The sequence below is a fragment of the Cornus florida genome, unplaced genomic scaffold (assembly GCF_030987335.1).
Source record: "Cornus florida cultivar Cherokee Brave unplaced genomic scaffold, ASM3098733v1 CherokeeBrave_3.0.0_Hap2_Chr11, whole genome shotgun sequence".
NCBI lineage: Eukaryota > Viridiplantae > Streptophyta > Magnoliopsida > Cornales > Cornaceae > Cornus > Cornus florida.
The window spans coordinates 88730434-88748953 of NW_026775581.1; the positions used below are offsets into that span (position 1 = coordinate 88730434).

Sequence of the window (18520 nt, forward strand, 5' to 3'; positions counted from 1 at the left end):
TGAAAATTATGAATATTCACCCATTAGAAAAAGGAAAATGATATTTACGCCGATGAATTATATTACTTTGTCAGAATCTATGTGGCATTCCAGCAGTCAAAAACAATTACCATTTGTGTTAGTATTTCTATAAGTTAAGAAGGAATTAAAGGCACAAATATTTTTAGACGAAAGTACCCCTTCAAAATATGGGGACACTCTTGGGGAAAATTACTATTCTTTCACCGCCACCTTGCCATCAACCGTGCATCCTTGCACCATCGCTGGTTCGACGCCGCCGTTCGGTTTTTATTCAGTCCTCCGTTCCAAGCTCAGTGTCGGTTCTTGCTTCTCCCGCCGGACCGTTCATGAAACGTCTCTGCAAAATCTCTGCTCAGTCCTTTGACTCCTTCTCCGGTGACCTGTCCTTCTCTCTGCCGGATCTCGTCTCAGTCCCGCACCCTCACCAGACCAGCCCGCGCCTACGCCGGCGACCTGTTCTTCTCTCTACCGGATTCCCATCTTTCTTATGCGGCCCGCTGTTCGTTCTCATCGTTGTTGCCAAACCAGTTCGTTGTCGCCAAACCAGTTCTGCACCGTCACCGGTAATCTTTTCTGTTAGTCTCTTGTCTCTGTTCAGTTTTACTGGCGTTCCATCACAGAAAGTCCAGTTCATCGCCGCCGCCGTTCCATCACAGGAAGATGAATCCGCCGTATATTCTTTCTCCTTTTATTATTATTATTTTTTTAATTATTAAAATTAATTACGTGGACTGCCACCTGTGTTCTGCCAAACAAATCGGTCAAACTCATCTGCCCATCTATCACAACCCTTAGAAAAATGTTAACACCTATATTTTAAAGCAATTCTCTTATTTATTAATTTAATTATCAACTAGTTTTTGATTTAGAGAACCTAACTGATAATAGTTCATGTTCTCAATACAAACACAAGTTTCATTCACTAATTTTTAATTATTGCTATTAAGGACTAATTTAACTTATTGGAAAATTCTTAATAACATTAACACTCACACATTTAATTGATTATTTTTTTGGTATAACTGTGTTACTTAAATATGCATACTTTGTTTATTTTTCTCTTTCAATTTGTATGAAAATCTTACTTATGATAAAAATGACAATTATAAATGCAATAAACAGAAATATTAGCAAGGACAATTTTAAATGCAATAAACAGAAATATTAGCAAGGACAATTATAAATGTAATAAACAGAAATGTTAGCAATCAATATCATGTTTTTATATTTATTATTTGTTATTTATTTATTTATATTTAATTATTTATATGTGTTTAGGATTCACGACTACTTTTATCATTATATATCATAAGCAACCGTCATGTGGCGTCGAACCTCTTGAATTTTCCTTGTAAGTTGATTCACGATCAAAGCAAAATGAGATAGGCTTAAATAATGATCCTTGATGTAAGCAATTTATTATTATTATTAGAAATTCTCTCCTTTCTCTTCTCTCCATTATTTGATTTCTTACTACTTATCCTTCATCGTCGTCAATATTTTGAAGTGATAGATGTTGCTTTTAAAATTCTATTTAGTGTTTTTCTTAGCCAATACATGTAATATGGTGTGATTTTGTCTTCTCTAAATTTTCATCTATAGAGTTAGCTTCCTTGGTTTGTCTTTCTAGTATAACCAACTATGCCATTGTTTCATGTCTATAGTCTTTGCTTTATGATTTTATCAGTTTCACTCCTATGCTACAGTTTTATAGAGTGACTAATGACTAATGAGTTCGTACTACTATAATTGGTGTAGGCCTGAATATAGGACCAGTCATCTCATTTAGTTTATACCTTACTTCTCCAAATTTTTCATTGTTTGCAATTCATTTTAGACAAGTTAGCCAGCAATAAGATTCCAAGTTTCCATGAGATTGGTTCTAGCATCCTCTCTCTCTCTCTCTCTCTACACCCACACACGTGCAAATATATGTTCTAAGCATCTTTTAACGTCAGTAGTTCTCTTCTTTTTCAATTTTCTTTTTAAATAAAATCATAGATAATTTCTTCCCCCGGTAGATTTAGTAGGCATTTTGTGCATTTTATCAAATCAAAAATCTTCTGGTGTTAGTTCAGGACTATTTATATGAATTCCACACTCATGCACATAGAGGTTGCATGGTAATTAGGTTTCTTTATGCTATGTTTGGTTGGAAGGAAGGATTGAGAAAGGGTGGAAGAGAGAAGGGATAGAAGACGCTTCCCTTGTTTTGTTGGAAGGAAGGAAAGAGAGGGAGGAAGCAAGTAGGTATGATGCATCCTCCAAGCCCATATATTTTTATCCGTCCGAAATTGGGCGGAAGAGAGGAGGGAAAGAAAGAAAACCACCTTACAAATATGTAATACCAATTTTAACCTTCAATTATTCACAAAATCACCTGTTAAACCCTACTGAAAATTAGAATGAATATTATAAGTTTACATATTGAGGTGATATTGGTAAAAAAAAAAAAATGAAAACTCTCCTTTCCTTCCTTCTAACCAAAAAAGAAAAGAAAAAAAGTGAAAGAAGAAGGTGTCACCCCATCAATCCTTTCTACTATCCCTTCCATTCAACCAAATAAAAAGTGAGAGAGAGACCTTCCCTTCCCTAGGGATGCCTCATCCATCCCTCCCTCTGTTCCTTCCATCCATTTTCCCATCCCTCCAACCAAATGGAGCATAAGTTGATGAGATAAATATATTGTTATGTGGTTAACTAATTCAATGAGTTTTAGCTTAATTAAAAAATTATATGCAGTGAGTACTCTTTTGGAAGAGCGTTTGGTCTTTAGGATTTTGTAACTGATCAAGTGATCAAAGGGCTTAAAGGATGGAATGGGCTAGACTTAATACTTTGATAGAAAAGAATTAGTTTCCTAATCTTTTGGATAAACATAGGAGTTGGATAAAAAAAAAAGAAGCTATGATGTCAGGCTAAAGAAAGATATCTGAGGAATGCTAGAAGAGGACTAGGCAAGAAAGAGAACTAAGGAAGATAATAGGATCATATAATTAGAGAGTTTATATATTCATTAACTTCTAAATAGTGCAATAAACATCCTTTTGTTTTTCTATTGATTATTTAGGACAAGAAGAAAACATATTGTCATTATCATCGTACTTGCCTTATCTCATATGAATTAGTTTGCCACATGAATTCCTTTTCCCCATTCTTTCCTACTACAATCCTTGTTCTAATATTATATTTAATCTTGTAAACCATTTCTAATTATTTCATACCATGTTAATTTCGTTTCTTATATTCTAAGCAAACTAATTTTCCTTCTCTCATTGATTGGTTTTATAGTTCTGTGTTGTATGTGCCGCTGTGTCCATACTATCTAAGCCTGTTTTTCTTATTTTATCACCAGCAGGCATCACTTTAAATCTCCCTCATGAGTTGATTATCAACTCTATCTCTTCTAGTCATTCTTGTAAGCCCATCCTTGTGTTCTCACTTTAGCTGCATGACTCTGTTGTTGTTGTTTCTTTTTCAATGCTTACCATTATGCTTTGTACAAGGTAGCTGGAATAATAACTGTCTTTTTCCTTTTAACTTATTTGATTATTATTTTTTATTTTTATCACTTGGGACACAACTAGGCTTCTCCATTTTGTCCAACCTGCGCCAAACCTATTAACTATATCATCATCTACATCCTCATCCTTTTATGTTATTGATCCTAAATTGTTACTTTGATTAATTCTTTGGTTTTTAATTTCTATTGCTATATTCACATTATTTGAGAATTTATTAAAGGTACATTCCATATATTTTCTTTTACAGCTGTTAATTCTTGAGCCATTTCCTTATAATGAATTGCTTCATATTTCTAATTATATCCTAAGGCTTCCTCTATTAGCACCATGTCATTGGCACACAACATGCATCATGGGTTGTCCTCTTGTGTGTCTTTTGTTATTTCATTATAAAACTATCGTGGATAGATATGAGCTTGGCACTGATACTTGGTGTTATCCAACTTTTATAAAAAGTTTAAAAAACAATCACTAGTCTATCCACATGTGGTATGGACTATGGACTCTATCTTGCTATACATGTCTTGAATAATTTTTATAAGATGGGAACTTACAAGTCCACCAATTTATCCATTTGTGCTCTCTAAGTCTATGAAAACCTTGTGTAATTGTTTAGTTAAGTAAATGATTTCCATTGTGCATCTTCCCGACATAAATCCAAATTGATTATTGGACAATGTGGATTCCTTTATAAATCTTTCTTCTATTCTCCTTTCCTGTAGTTTCATTATATGGCTCATTAATTTTTGTTTCACGATAACTGCCACAATTTTGTACCTCTGTCAGTTGGTATTGTAGTGGTTTTTCTCCATTCATTTATTATCCTCCCTTCTTTCATAATTTCATTGAAAAAAATATATTATATATTTAATACTAGATTCCCTAAAGTTCTTTGTGCCTCCATGGGTATGTTATCTGCACTGCTTATTATTACCCATTTTTTAAGTGCGTCTCCACTTTAATTTTTGATCATATGTATTATTACTGAACGAGGTTCATTATTTGTAATTTCTTCCCCAACCACATTTAACAGGTTTTGAAAGTATTTTTTTTCGTGTTAATGTGTCGCTATCTATGTTCTTAATAAATCTAGCTTTATCCATATCTCTAATCATCCCATCTCTACTTTTTTCCCACTGATAACTATTTTTTGCACCCTCTTTTGTACCTCATTTCTCTTATAAATCACTTAATGCATCTTCTTAAATGTGCCATATTTTGAAACTATTTCTTTTGTTTTGTATTACTTTCTGGACTTCATGACTCCTCACAGTGTTTCTTACTTGTTGAATACATTCATTCCCTTTAGTCTCTCTGAAGTTTTTTTCACCACATTACTAATATTAATTTGCCATTTTTGACCATTATTTATTAATACCGTCGTTCCAATTTCGTTGATTTTCTTGTAATATTTATTCTCTAAAATTTATCCCTTTATTGCCTTTGATTTTTTTCCACCTTATGTTCTAATGGCCTTTTGATATTTAAATTCTTCACAGCATTGTAAACACAATGTGAGTGTCTCAAAATTCAAACCTGTGTTCTCACGCTTAATAGCCCAAGCTTTTTGCTAGTGCACCAAATAGTGGCTCTTTACATATGAGCTTATACATGAGGAGAAATTCAAGCAGGATTAATTAAAGCAGAAAAAAGTGTAATTTTTGCTTATAATTCCTTTTCATGTTTATCCAATAACTGCATTCTTTGCAGATATTTCTAAAATGAAATTTTCAAGAAATCACAGTATTGTAATTATTCTAACCTTGAATAAAATGCATATTAAATTTGTGCATGAAATGTTCAAACCAGCAGTGGGAACTTGATTATTTAAGTCGGTCCTTTCAGACTCTACTCGATGTTAAATTACCATGTTCCTGTCATATTGCATAATTTGTCATTTACAATGTCAACAGGTGTGTGCTATGAGCCTTGCCATTGTGCTTGTGGACTGCAATCAATATGCTGCCATTGTTGTAGTATAACTGCTATCACCGACAATAATTGGATGAGACATATTACAAACTGGTTTTTTTTTTATTATTATTATTTTTATTATCATGTTACCAGAAATGCTGAGCACACTTTAGTACATATATTTCTTCAGATATGATAACCCACAAGCATATAATTCTGGCAGTTACTTGACTACAAGGCTAGCTTTCTAATTGCAGAAATATTGTTTCCTAAATAAAGTTTTAGATTGCTTAGTTTTCCACCTGTTTTATCCTAAAATTTAAACTTACCACATTTTGACATCATGAGCAAGTGTTGTACATTTCTTTTATGAGGTGAATCTGCTTAGGAATTGATCACATGTTCTCTAAAATGAGTTGGAAAGTTAGGCTTCTGTTCTTTTGACAGTTATTATATGTATGTATGCGCGCGTAAGTGCAATATAAAAGGTGATTCTTGAGAATATTTTAAATGTTTCTCTTTCCTGGTTGCTTTCTTTCTATAGCTTACACGAGGAAACGATGGAACTGGGAAATCTCTATGGATTATATAACCTGGTTGAGAGCTAGTTCTATGTTAAATTTATTTACCTTATTGTTTTTTTGTTTCTGGTATAAAAGGTGATGCCTGAGAGTAGTTTAATTTTCTTTTTTTATTTTTATTTTTTTTATTTTTTATTTTATTTTTTGTTTTCTTCATCTTACATGAGGTAATAATAGAAAAATCTTATATAACCAGATCGATAGCTGTAAATTTTTGTTAATTGTTTTCCTTTTCTCGTTTCTGGGGTATTATATAGTCAATGATTTGTGCTTTAATGAGATTTCAACCATAAGGGATCTAAAGCTTAGCTTAGGTGTAGTGATAATTAGGTCAACCTCATAACACTGTTACATAATTTTTCTTCAACTCTTTCCATTTTTCTTGAGCAGCTGGCCAACCATAAATGCATGGCACTAGTACTCTTCTTGGCAAGGGAATCAGATGAATGAATGTTCGCGCTTGTTGTATATCTGGGAACATAAACTAGTTGGACCATATAATTTTGTGCTGATATCTGATTTATGTGTCGACAGACTCTCATCGATAGTTTCAGATATTCAAGATTCTGTGAAGAATGTGCTACATACAGATTTTACTTTTACAATATGTTGTATGAGGTAACTGCTCTGTAGATGATGAGAAGAATGCATTATGTTGCATGAAGTAACTGCTCTTGAACTTGACCGGCGGTCTTTCCACGGACGGTTTGAGGTTTTACTTACAGAAAGAACAAAATGAATGCTTAGTGTTTGATGATAGTGATACCATTCATTAGATTTTCTGTAATAACCCGTTTGGTTGGATGGATGGAAGAGATATACTTATGGAAGGGATGTTATTATTATTTTTTCTTTTGCTTGGTTGAGTAGAGGGAAGAAAAATTGTGACACTTACTATTTTGTAGACAGGGTTGCATCATTTTTCATTCTTTCTAGCTCTCACCTTCCACTTAATTTTGGATCGAAATAAATCAATGGATGCACAAGGATGTCTCTTTCATCCTCATGTTCCTTTCCTCTCTCTCTACTTTCTATTGATAATAGAAAGACACCATGTCCTTCCATTATTACCAAACCCACACATAGGACTAGAGTTATTCGTATGAGATTTGGTCGAGTTTCTTAAGAGCATTGTGAGAGTTCTTTGCTATTATAAAATAATATACTGTAATAAATATGCAAGCTAATACAAGATATAGCGATTATTCGTTTTGAAAATAATTAGTTCATTTGTCTACATTGGATCGTAGCTTTGTCTACATCAAGGGTTTTTTGGAAAAATAAAAACCCTGCTTGAAGCATATATAACAATTTCATCAGATTGTGCCCAAATTTTACTTGGCCACCCTAGTGACAAGGCTATTGCATGGCCAAAATGCAGCATCATATTTTAAATAAAGGCTTCCACATGTTTTGTTTGTAAGACATTAAATCAAACACTTGTTCGGAAATTGCCAAAATGCATCAAATATTTCAAATTGGGATTTTGAAGAAGTATCAAGTGATTATTATCTAATGTCTTGATTGAAGGAAATAGGTGTATCACAAAATTCTTGCTAAGTTTTAGTACAAGGTGGTAAGCAAAATTTTCATGGTTAAGCAAATTTGTGCAGTAAAATCCACGAGGATAGGGTATTTACTCAATAGTTTAATTGGCAAAGCTTCAGTTTTTTTAAATATGTGTGCTAGTCCCCCTTCCCCTAATTTGTGAGGAATTTAAAAATAAAATAAAAACCAAGAATATAAATTGGGAGTTCGAAAAGTCTTAATACCCTTTAATTATCATGTAATGTTCTAATTTCAACCTTGGTATATGCAAATTTTTTATAATATAAGTGTAATTAAACCTTCAACTTTAACCAAAAAAAAAAAAAAGAGCAAGTCCTGTGCAAGAATATAAAACGCGCACTGTGAATATTATTAGTTTCTGTTTAAATTAAATGTTTATAATTTAAATTAATTCATTAAAATAATGAAATTTGTAAAATCTACACCAGTCACGTTTAGATTTTAAAGTATTATTATTCATTTTGACTTCTATTTTTCATATATAGCCTTCATTTTATTTATTTATTTATTTTTAAGAGTAAAAATAGAAAGTTAGAGATTGCACCCGCAATTTCTATATGAAGCTGATAAATAATACTCGGATAATTGTGACCCTCACAAATTAAATTGATACGGCTCTCTAAACATTACGCTAGTAAATAAAAAATTTACCATATTAAAGTATAAAACCCACCCAAAGCCTGAAATAAGAGACGTTCGCGGTTGCAATTCTTTCCAATCAAAAACCCCACTTTTCGTATTCTGCTCTGTTGCTGATACTATATATATTTACACATACATATATATATAGAGAGTTATATAGAGAGAGAGATAAGAGCTACAACGCTACAATGGCCGAAAGTCCTGCTGCTAAGAGATGGCTTCCTCTTGAAGCTAACCCTGATGTTATGAATCAGGTACCCTTTTTCTCTCAACTCATCTGCTTATCATTATATGCCGATACATACCCAGTATTTGTTTTCGCATTAGCGATGGCTCAGAAAATGACGGAAAAAAAGAGATGTGTTTTTGGATTTTAGATATCTCATTTATTTAAGGGTTTCCGCAATCAAATGAGCCTAACTTACACAACTATTTGGGTTTAATTTATGTGGGTTTTCCATTTTTCGCGGACTGAAACAAACGGAAACTGAGATAACTAGTTATATTATATTTTCTTATTCATAAAATTTTCTCGGAAACCAAACAGGGCTTATTAGGGTATCTTGGAATCCGGTGTTTTATTTTAAGTTTCTCTTGCTCGATTGAGTGATCAATTAATGTAGAACCACTCAATGATTGTCTAGAGGATTAGTTACTTGTTAAGCTTGAATGGTTGATATTTCTATAATTTGATTGTTTGCATTATGAATTGATTTTGAACCCTATGTGGAAATAGGCTGAGTTGATTTCCAGACTCCAGTTAATTCTAGATATATATTTAAAAAAATCAGAAATATGTACGTTTTTTTTGGTATTTTGGCTGGTTGGATTGAAAATTATATATATTGGAAATTGCAATACAAGATTTACTTTAGTTCAGATAGAATTACTTGTATGAATGTATTAACAGGTGATTTTGGTGCAATTATAATTATTTGCTTTTTTAATGGTGCAGTACCTTTGGGGCCTTGGTCTTCCAGAGAATGAGGCAGAGTGCTACGATGTTTATGGCTTGGACGAAGAACTCTTGGAAATGGTCCCAAAGCCTGTACTTGCAGTGCTATTTCTTTATCCCATCACTCCTCAGGTATGTTTTCTTAAGATTCTTGTTTTCCTGCTTTTGTTGATTAAGGTTGTTCTTGAATTTTTTTCCTCTATAGATATGCTTGTAGCTTGATGTGCTGGTTATGATTTACACATGGCTTGATTTGAACGAAGAGTTTATTGTTTTCAGAGTGAAGAAGAGAGAATCCAGCAGGACGGCATAAGGAAGGTGAGTCTGATAGATTTAATTTTTATCCACCATTTGTGTGAAACTTTTATATGATATAGTGCTGAAGATGTTCTCATATTGAATTTTCCTTTCAAATCCAGGGATGTTTTCTGTAACTATTTTATGTCTGGTGAATAATTGGGCATTTAAATGCTTGCAATATATATTTTCCCAGTAACAAGGGTAAGTTGTAGTATTGCATTCCATGTCTTGCCATTTTTCTAGACTTTGGCAAGAATGACACAAGTAATAAGAAAATGCAAAAAAAGAATAAGAAGTAGTTTATGATTTATTATATTGGCGGCAACCATAGAGATGTACAAGTGTTAAACAATTGTGTTTGCATATTTTGAGTCTCCATCAATGATTCATGGCCTTGATACGGTGCAAAATTTGTGCCTCATGCAATCCTACAAGATGGATCGTGATTTGCATAACCTTGCTGCTAACATGAAACATTTTGTAAAACTCAAATATTGTTGCTAAAATAAGTGGTCCCAAATCAGTTATTAATGTCGCTGGACAGCCATGGGATTGATTGTTGGGTTGAACACTCTTGTCTTTTCTATTTTCTTCTTGGGTTTTATTGAAAATTTTGCCTTGGAAGTTCAGTCTGAACCTATTACCTCTCAGTTAACTAATACGTCAAAATTATATTCAGACTTGCTTGATATTGGCAAAAAACATGTAAATATGAAATAATAGCTTTGTGAAAATCTTTAGTGGGGATTAGACTTCTGGTCCAGAGGGTTCACTATGGCATTCTCTTACCATTGCTAACTAATTGCGAGGGAGAAGGTGATGACTTTTGTGTGCTATTTCTTTGAGCATGTTTAGATGCCTTGGAAAAGGGGTGTAGTTGACGTTAAGGATATTAATCCAATAAATTTGGTGGGGAGTGCTTATAAACTGTTTTTTTTAAGGTACCTGCCATGAGTTTGGGAAGGTGGCTGGGATGTGATTTTCAGGGGAAAAAACAAATTCTATGGGAAACAAATCTGGGCTGCTGGCCTTGTTGGTAATCACAGTATTCAATCGAGGCCAAGGAGTTGTAAGTCTGGTTTGGTCAGTGTTGTTAAAGGCGCACCTAGGCTCGAGGCTCAGGTTTAGTGCCTGTTGTCATCCTAGGCTCACTGATGTTTACTAGGCACGCGCCTCGGTTGCACCTCATCCTGTTTGTTAGGCGCGCCTCACTAATATTTGTTTAAAAAAATACGATCGTTCTATTTCTTAAGCCAAAAAGGGTACTTTTGGCAACTTAATAAATAAAAAAGAAAGCTTAATCATACGATTTAAGGAACTTCTGTTCAAAAGAATAAAAAAATAAGAAAGCCCAAGAGTCGAAGTGTTAACCGAACAACAATAGAATGAGATTGTGAGACGAAGACGAAGCCCTAGTTGCAGAGATGAACGACGAAGCCACGTCAGTTCTTTCTTTTCTTCTTCTTCTTCTTCTTCTTTTTCTTTTCTTTCTTCTTTTTTTTTCTTTTTTTTTTTTTTTTTTTTCTCTCTCTCTCTCTCTTCTCCTCTCTTATTATCTTTGTTTACATCTCTCTCTTCGTCTAGATCTCTCGTCTCTGTCTTTTTTCTTTTGCTCTGTTTTCTTTTTTTTTTTTTTTTTTTTTTTTTTTTTTTTTATTCTTTTTAACAATTTATTTATTTTTTTGTTAACATATTTATTTCTTTTTGTGCTTTGTTTTGCCATTCAAAAAACACATTTTCCTTTGCCTTTCAAGAAAACAAATTTGTGCTCTGTTTTATGGTTGTTGGATGCTTGTATAGTTGATGGATTTACTTTTTTATATTTGATAGTAATTTTTAGAATATTGATATGACTTATGAGATATGAATGTTAGTATGGTAGTTTAAATTTTCAATTGTGCGCCTCACTTCACTCAGGCGCGCGCCTCGTGCCTAGGCTCCAAAGGACCTCTAGCGCCTTGGTGCGCCTTGGGCCTTTAACAACTATGGGTTTGGTTTGTAAGTTTGACGTTAAGAAGGCTTATGATGATGTTCATTGAGATCTTGTATCTCTGTTATCTATTTTTTATATTTTATTTTGGTAATGACTTTCCTGAGTGTTATTTCCCGAGGTTGAGGGTTCTAAGGGCGGTGATCTCTTATCCCTGTTGTTTATTCTGGTGATAAAGACATTTTGTAGACTCTTGAAGCAGGCAATGGAAGTCATCCGGGCATCTATGTATGTGAAATGGAGGGGACTACCATGTCTGTCTCTCATTATTTTTTGCTAACGATACGATTATATTTTGTGCTGCTTATGCGGTTGAGTTGTATAATTGAGATGTGTCCTTTTGTGCTTTGAGGCTTTTTCAGGAGTGAGGGTGAATATAGTAGAATTTTAGCTTATTGTGGTGCATGAAATGCAGAGGTGGAGACATTAGCAGATAATTTTGACTGCAGGGTGTGGGTGGGTGGACTCAGTAAGTTATTTAGTTGCTTTAGGGATTTGCCTTCTTGATAGAGCTATGATTCAGTCAAGTGGAAAGCAGCTAACATTACTGTTTTTAACTTTAAATTTTTCTATGAAGTTTTTTCTATATGATGTGGAGGGGATTTTCCTAGGAAGAGCGTTTGAGCTAGAAATCCTCTAATGGAGCATAGATGACATTATACTTTTGCAAATGGCTGCTGCTTGTGCAAGTTGGATGTGGAGACTGTGCTTCATTTTCTCTTCATTGTAGTGTTGCTAGGGAGCTCGAGGTTCTTCTCTGTTACCTGTCCAGGTCGAGTTGTTACAGAATGAACAATCCCAGACATGTTGAGGAGTTATGGACAGGTGTGTTTGGAGGAGGGTGGGACTTATGAGGCACCCTTCTGTCTTAAGTGGTGTATTTGGTGGAAGAAGTAGAATGACTTCTGAAAGAATCTAGATGCAGGTGCATATTAAAGCAGAGTCTTTGAAGACGTTATACTTTTGGATCATGGTCTTATTCTATGTCCATGGATTCTTTAGTAGATTTTATATGGAATGCGAGTCTTTTCTCTTGTTTTTTGTGTTTGATTTTTGTATACCTCGTGTACATGGGTCATGCGCCCCATTTTATTTGTGCTTTTAGTGGGATATACTTGTCCAAAAATGTAAATAATGATTAAACTTTTTAGGAGTTATGTAATAGTAAGTACGAGGAAGTATGCTGATAAAGAGCTATATTGGAATGAACTCAGAAAATAAAATGACTTAGCGAAGTAAAGAGCTTTACAAAATTGTTTGAACATAAATTATTTAGTTTCTCCTAATATTTACATGGTATTGTCTGATATAATATATCGTGTTTTATTAATTTGTCCATTGAAGTGTGTGAATCATTATTTTATTGCAAGCCACTTCATACATCAAGTTTTGAACTTCCTTATCATCGAGTTTTAGAATAGGGTCTACTTATAATTTATATGCAGGAGATCAGCAGTAAAGTTTATTTCATGAGACAAACTGTGGGAAATGCTTGTGGAACAGTTGGACTTCTTCATGGCGTTGGCAACATCTCTTCAGAGATAAAGCTTCGTAAGTGTGTTTTTTATTTTGCATGAATGAAAATGCTTTTATTTGTATATGGGTCTGGTAGTTATATATACTACCACTTCACCATATAGGTATAGGGAATTTTGTTGTAAGAGTTATAAGTGACAAATTTAATAAAGTTATTTTTGGCTTCCAGGCACATGTTTCAGCAGTCGATGAGGAGTTCTTACATCGATTTTACTCATAATATGGTTTAATCTGTTCTGAAATAAAAGTTTGTTATGAAAAATGCCATCTTTACATCTGTATTCATTCTATTCTCAACACATATTTCTTTTGTTTTGGGTCCATGAAAATGCCGTAGTCCTTCGTCTACTTTTGGACCACTTTAGTTAATAGATGCCAAAGAGTGGAATATTTCCAAAAAGTTGTGTGCTTACTTTGCTTGCAAGCAAAGTTTCTAGCCATCTATGAGTGGATCCAATTAAGATGGAGCCACATATAAGGTAATGAGGGCCCTGGATCCATAAGGATTGAAGAACTCCATAGTCTCTTTTCATGGACGGCCATCTTTATAAAATCTTATGATCTGTTCCCTTAAGGTAATTCATGCTTCAGTGTGGGTCCCCTAATTAAGAATGATTAAATCTACTTAATTTACTTTGGCCCCCTTGTGTGATTTTTTGGCTCTATCCCTGGATCTGTCACCACTTTTTTTCCAAGTGATGGAATCTCCATTATTTTCTTTGCCCGTGAAAGATTATTCACAAAACTAAAAAAATAATAATAATAAAAAGTTCAAAAAAAGAAAGAAAAAGAAAAAGAAAAAGAAAAAAAGTACTTTGCAAGTTGATATATAAATTGAGCCCGTGTATCTAAATTTCCGACGGCTCTTAACCATTTATTTTAATTACTAATGGCCACTTTTTCACTTCTTGGATTTGTGGTTTCAGATGAGGGTTCATTCTTAGATAGGTTCTTCAAGTCTACTGCAAGCATGGACCCAATGGAGGTCATTTTTCTGTTACATTTCTTTTTCATCGAAAATGAGTATTTGATCTGAGACTTGTATGACTGTCTTGTTTGGCAGTTCTAATTGACTTCTTCCTTGCTAATAATGTTGTGCAGCGTGCAGTTTTCCTTGAACGTGATAGAGAAATGGAAGTTGCTCATTCAGTAGCAGCTACTGCTGGTGATACAGAGGTAAGGTTTCATTTCTGAATCATAATTCCATTCTATGTTGGCCTAATTTAAGGACCACCAACAGTTAGGAATGTAAAAGAGACGAGATGGTATTTGACTTAATCCTGATATGGATTTTGGAAGTAACTTGATCTGATTATTGCCACACTTGAGAGTTGAATGATGTAGGATACATTCTCCATCCAATAAATGATGCTTGTAGTAGAATAAGGGCTTAGGTTTCCATTATTGATATTTCTGCGCAGCAGGGGAACTTTGGTATCTGTTGCTTGAGTAATGAGCTGAAAAGGGCGAGACATAGATAATCCCTTCTATTGATTTATCCCAACTCCCATTACCTATACCATTCTTTTTGTCTTAAGTGATTAACTTGTGTTTATTGTTCCATTCGACTTCACACTTGATATGCAAGCCAATGTTTTGGAGTGCATAAAATAGTATTACTTACCAAGATTTGGCAAATTGTGGCATCTGTTACCGTGAATGACATCTCAACATCACAAGAATGGGATAGTTGGAACAATAATATACTTATACCCGATCCGTGTGGGGGGGTCGCCTTGCATGGGTCCCGTGGTTTAGTCGGGGCAAAGCCCCGGACGTCCTGGTTATCAAAAATATATATATATATATATACTTATGCTTTGTTTGGTGGCACTGAATCGGCTCCTTGTATTTGGGATTAGAAAACATTTAGTACAAATTTTGAACTAAACTTCCTCGAATCCCAAATTCATGACACCGATTCGTTACCCCCAAACATAGCATTAATGCTATTACGACTGTGATTTTGAATATTTATGCCACCATTAGTCAATAGTTGCAACCCAAAATTTTACTGGTATATGTGATTCAGAAATATGACTATATAGATTGTTATCATATCAATACATTTTGGACCTCAAAGGTATTATTAGTAAGGAAAGATCAATTACATGAGTTTAAACGTTGTACATATGTGTGTTCATTATAAAAATCAAGTAATGTTTTTATGTTGGTGGTGGTAGTGCCAAATAGTTTAAGCTTTCACATGTAATTTTTTTTTTTTCCTGAATTTTTATATGTAATTTTTATGAAGTTTAAATTAAATATTTAATGAAGGGTTACCCCCCTAAACTAGAACTCGTGCAACAAACCCCTTGAAGATTTTGTAAAATCTAACAAATACCTCCTTGCCGTCTATTTATCGTTAAGAAATTAACTGAATCTTGGTCAGGTGCAATAGGTGCATTTCGTTTGTAAATTGCATCTGTGATATCCTTTTTATTGGCCATAGTGCCCTTGGATCACCTTGGACCCAATTACGCATTTCAATTCACCCATTTGCAATGGTTAAAAGTTAGGGTTTTAATACTTATCAAAAAAAAAAAAAAAGAGGGTTTTAACTTTTATACCCTATTCTCTCCCCTCTATTTATGTCTGAACCAATATTTTCTCACCCGGATTTCTCCTCCTCTTTCTCTAAATCTGTCTTGCAATCTAAAGGATTGAAGAAGAGCCCTGTCACAATTTGAAGTAAGGCTATCTTTCTCTCAAACTGAGACTTACAGGTATTTATTTAATGCACTGAATGGGAATTGTGTTCAGAAGCTTGGCTCTGAAATTTCCGGTTTGTGATGCTTTCCTTGTCAAACCATTGTGATCCATTTGGCTGTATGATCACATCCTTCTTTGGCCTTTGTTTGCTTCAACTTGAATAAATCACTATTGTACATGCTCATAGATTAGTCATTAACTGCATTGTTTGAAGATTGATATCTACACGGTTTGGACTGCCAACATATTTGGATGGAAGACTGGGTAACATTATTTTGGGGAATGTTCTTTTGCTGTTGGATTTCAATAGGATAACGTTTAGGGCTTGGGCAATTAAAAAATGATGGGTTTCCAATGACAGTAAAGAAAGGGTCATTGGTGCAGTTGCAGTATACATCACAACTTACAAAAAGGAAACCCTAGTTTTATCCTGTTCACACTTGCCAGACCAAACAACAACATTTAGCATGGGTGTTTTTTCATTTTATATTTTCATTTCTTCTTCTTTATACAATTATAATACCACTAAAGGCAAATAAGTAAACTAATAATCCAATTAACAGCAAGCAAGTTTTTAGTACTCAGGTAATAGCAATAGCTTGATCAGTGGTCACTTGTCACATGCCAATAACATGAGTCATGTTCTCATACAGCATTATAGTATGGTAGTGTTGGAACGCCCGTGAACATTTTTGCTCTATAGTAACAACCTTGTTCTTGCATCACTCTTAAACAAGTCATTTTTTGTAGCCATTCTATATTAATTTGTAATGCACATAAAAGTTTTTTATACTCACAGGTAATAGCAATAGCTTGAACAGTGGTCACTTGTCACTTGCCAATAACACGAGTCATGTTCTCATATAGCATTATAGCACAGTTGCGTTGGAACCCCCGTGAACAGTTTTTGCTCTACAGTAACCTCTTAATAAACCTTGCTCATGCTCATGCTCATGCTCATGCTCATGCGTCACTCTCATACTTTAGTTATTTTAAAGAAATTCTGAGTGCCGATATCTTAGTTCTCCATATTGATTATACAATTTATGCTTCTGCTTTCTTACCTTACAGGCTTCAGATAACGTGGACACTCACTTTATCTGCTTCGCATGTGTGGATGGTACCTAATTTCTTTGAAAATTCTCTCACAGTTGCTAGCTAGTAATAAGTCATTATACTTGATGAAAAAGGTGTTTTCGTAAATATTTGTTTGTCCTCTGCATTTTCACCTGATGAACTGTTTGGCTATAAAAATATTATTTTGCAGGAGAACTTTTTGAGCTAGATGGAAGAAGGTCCGGACCATTATCACATGGTGCCACCTCTCCAAGCAGCTTCTTGCAGGTAATTTTACTAATTGGTATGTTAATTATTGTAGTTGTACAAGTATCAGAGAATGTTTTAAAAACTCAAAATTAATATGAGGTTAATGAGCTTAAGGATTTTGGTGTTTTAAAATAGATTAAAGAAGTTATTTATGAAATATATATTTAGATATATATAGATTAAAGAAGTTGGTTTATTTTTGAATTGGGATGAGTTAACCACATTTCTTTTTAAAATGGATTAAAGGAAATGGTTTGTTTCTGAATTGGAAGAATATTAGACCAAATGTTTTTGGAACTTCTGGAGCCCGGACCACCATCGGGGGAGCTTAGTTAGAGGGGTGTGGGGCTAGGTTTGGCCTGGGTGTTGTTAGGCAACCCTACCTAGGCCGAACCTGGTTGCATTGCTGTATGCATATCAAAGTGAAATTTTGAGTGTATCTTAACACTTGTTTATGACAAATCCAATCTGAGCTTTAATTTCTTGGTTTGGTTGGGCCTTGTGAAGTAAGTCCTTTTATCTATCAAAATTCAGCCTGCTTTGATCTCCAACTGATGCCTGTGAGGCTTGTTCTTTTATTTCATCACTTCAAAATGCATTGACCCTGTAATTTACTCGTCCTTTTAGTTTTGGTTTACATTATTGTTTATCTTGTTTTGTTACAGGATGCGGCTAAAGTTATAAAAGGGATGATCCAGAAAAATCCCGACTCAATCAATTTCAACGTCATTGCTATTTCAAAGAAAGATGGTTGAGGATATTAATGTTGCCATTTAGCTCAACATGAGTCCGTGACATATGGTTAAATCTTTTATCCCTAGAATCTAACTCGGATTTGGATTAAATAGTGTAGACTTTTGCGTGCCCGTTTTACTGCTTTGAGAATAGTAAGCAGGCTTCCTACATTTAGCGCCTTCTTGGGTTTGTGCGTGCTTGTGTACACCAACATCAGAACATAAACTCATGGATCTGTTGCCTTGAGGCAAATAATCAGATAATGGCTCTCTGTAGGGCTTAAATGAGTTTCCTCTTTTTATCAAAATTTGAACTGTGCAATTGAATAGGAGCTTATAGCAGGACCTATACGTATTTAGCTTATAGCCCAGCAACCAACCTTGCCTAAGAATGTGTTGTTGCTCTTACACTAGCAAAATGCTAGGCTTTTGCTGTTAGAAGTTAGTAGATATATGTGTAATGTGCATGATGCTTGCACAGGTCATGACTCTGTAAAGGGCTAGTCCATTGCATGAGGCGTATGAAGCTTTAATTTCCATGTACGGATAAGCTGTTTTTTGTTTCGAGATTGTGACTGATCACAATAGAGCAACTTTACTGTTACTCTACGTTTGGCCCCCATGATTCGAGATTGTGACTAATCACAATAGAGCAACTTTATGGTTAATCTACTTTTTTCCCCCACGAAAATGATATGCATGTGTGAGATATTAAT

General features: G+C 34.3%; 1 protein-coding gene and 1 long non-coding RNA gene across 2 annotated transcripts; both read left to right on the forward strand.

Moving 5' to 3' along the window:
• The first annotated feature begins 1382 nt into the window (after positions 1-1382).
• LOC132285634 (uncharacterized) lies at positions 1383-6975 on the forward strand. The gene is made up of 2 exons (XR_009472584.1): positions 1383-3439; positions 6431-6975. It is a non-coding gene; the product is annotated as an uncharacterized LOC132285634 (long non-coding RNA).
• Positions 6976-8293: 1318 nt separating this feature from the next.
• LOC132287192 (ubiquitin carboxyl-terminal hydrolase 3) lies at positions 8294-18112 on the forward strand. Its single transcript, XM_059789725.1, has 9 exons — positions 8294-8505; positions 9207-9338; positions 9486-9524; positions 12942-13047; positions 13959-14017; positions 14134-14208; positions 16816-16864; positions 17012-17088; positions 17736-18112. Exons 1-9 carry the CDS (start codon positions 8440-8442, stop codon positions 17823-17825), a joined length of 693 nt encoding a protein of 230 aa, XP_059645708.1. The 5' UTR covers positions 8294-8439; the 3' UTR covers positions 17826-18112.
• Positions 18113-18520: the final 408 nt, after the last annotated feature.

Bases quoted from the DNA above. Each gene is read 5' to 3' on its own strand.
- LOC132287192 (XM_059789725.1), top strand. From the start codon at position 8,440: ATGGCCGAAAGTCCTGCTGCTAAGAGATGGCTTCCTCTTGAAGCTAAC. The intron at 14,018-14,133 runs GTCATTTTTCTG...AATGTTGTGCAG, and splicing joins CAAGCATGGACCCAATGGAG to CGTGCAGTTTTCCTTGAACG. The intron at 14,209-16,815 runs GTAAGGTTTCAT...CTTACCTTACAG, and splicing joins CTACTGCTGGTGATACAGAG to GCTTCAGATAACGTGGACAC.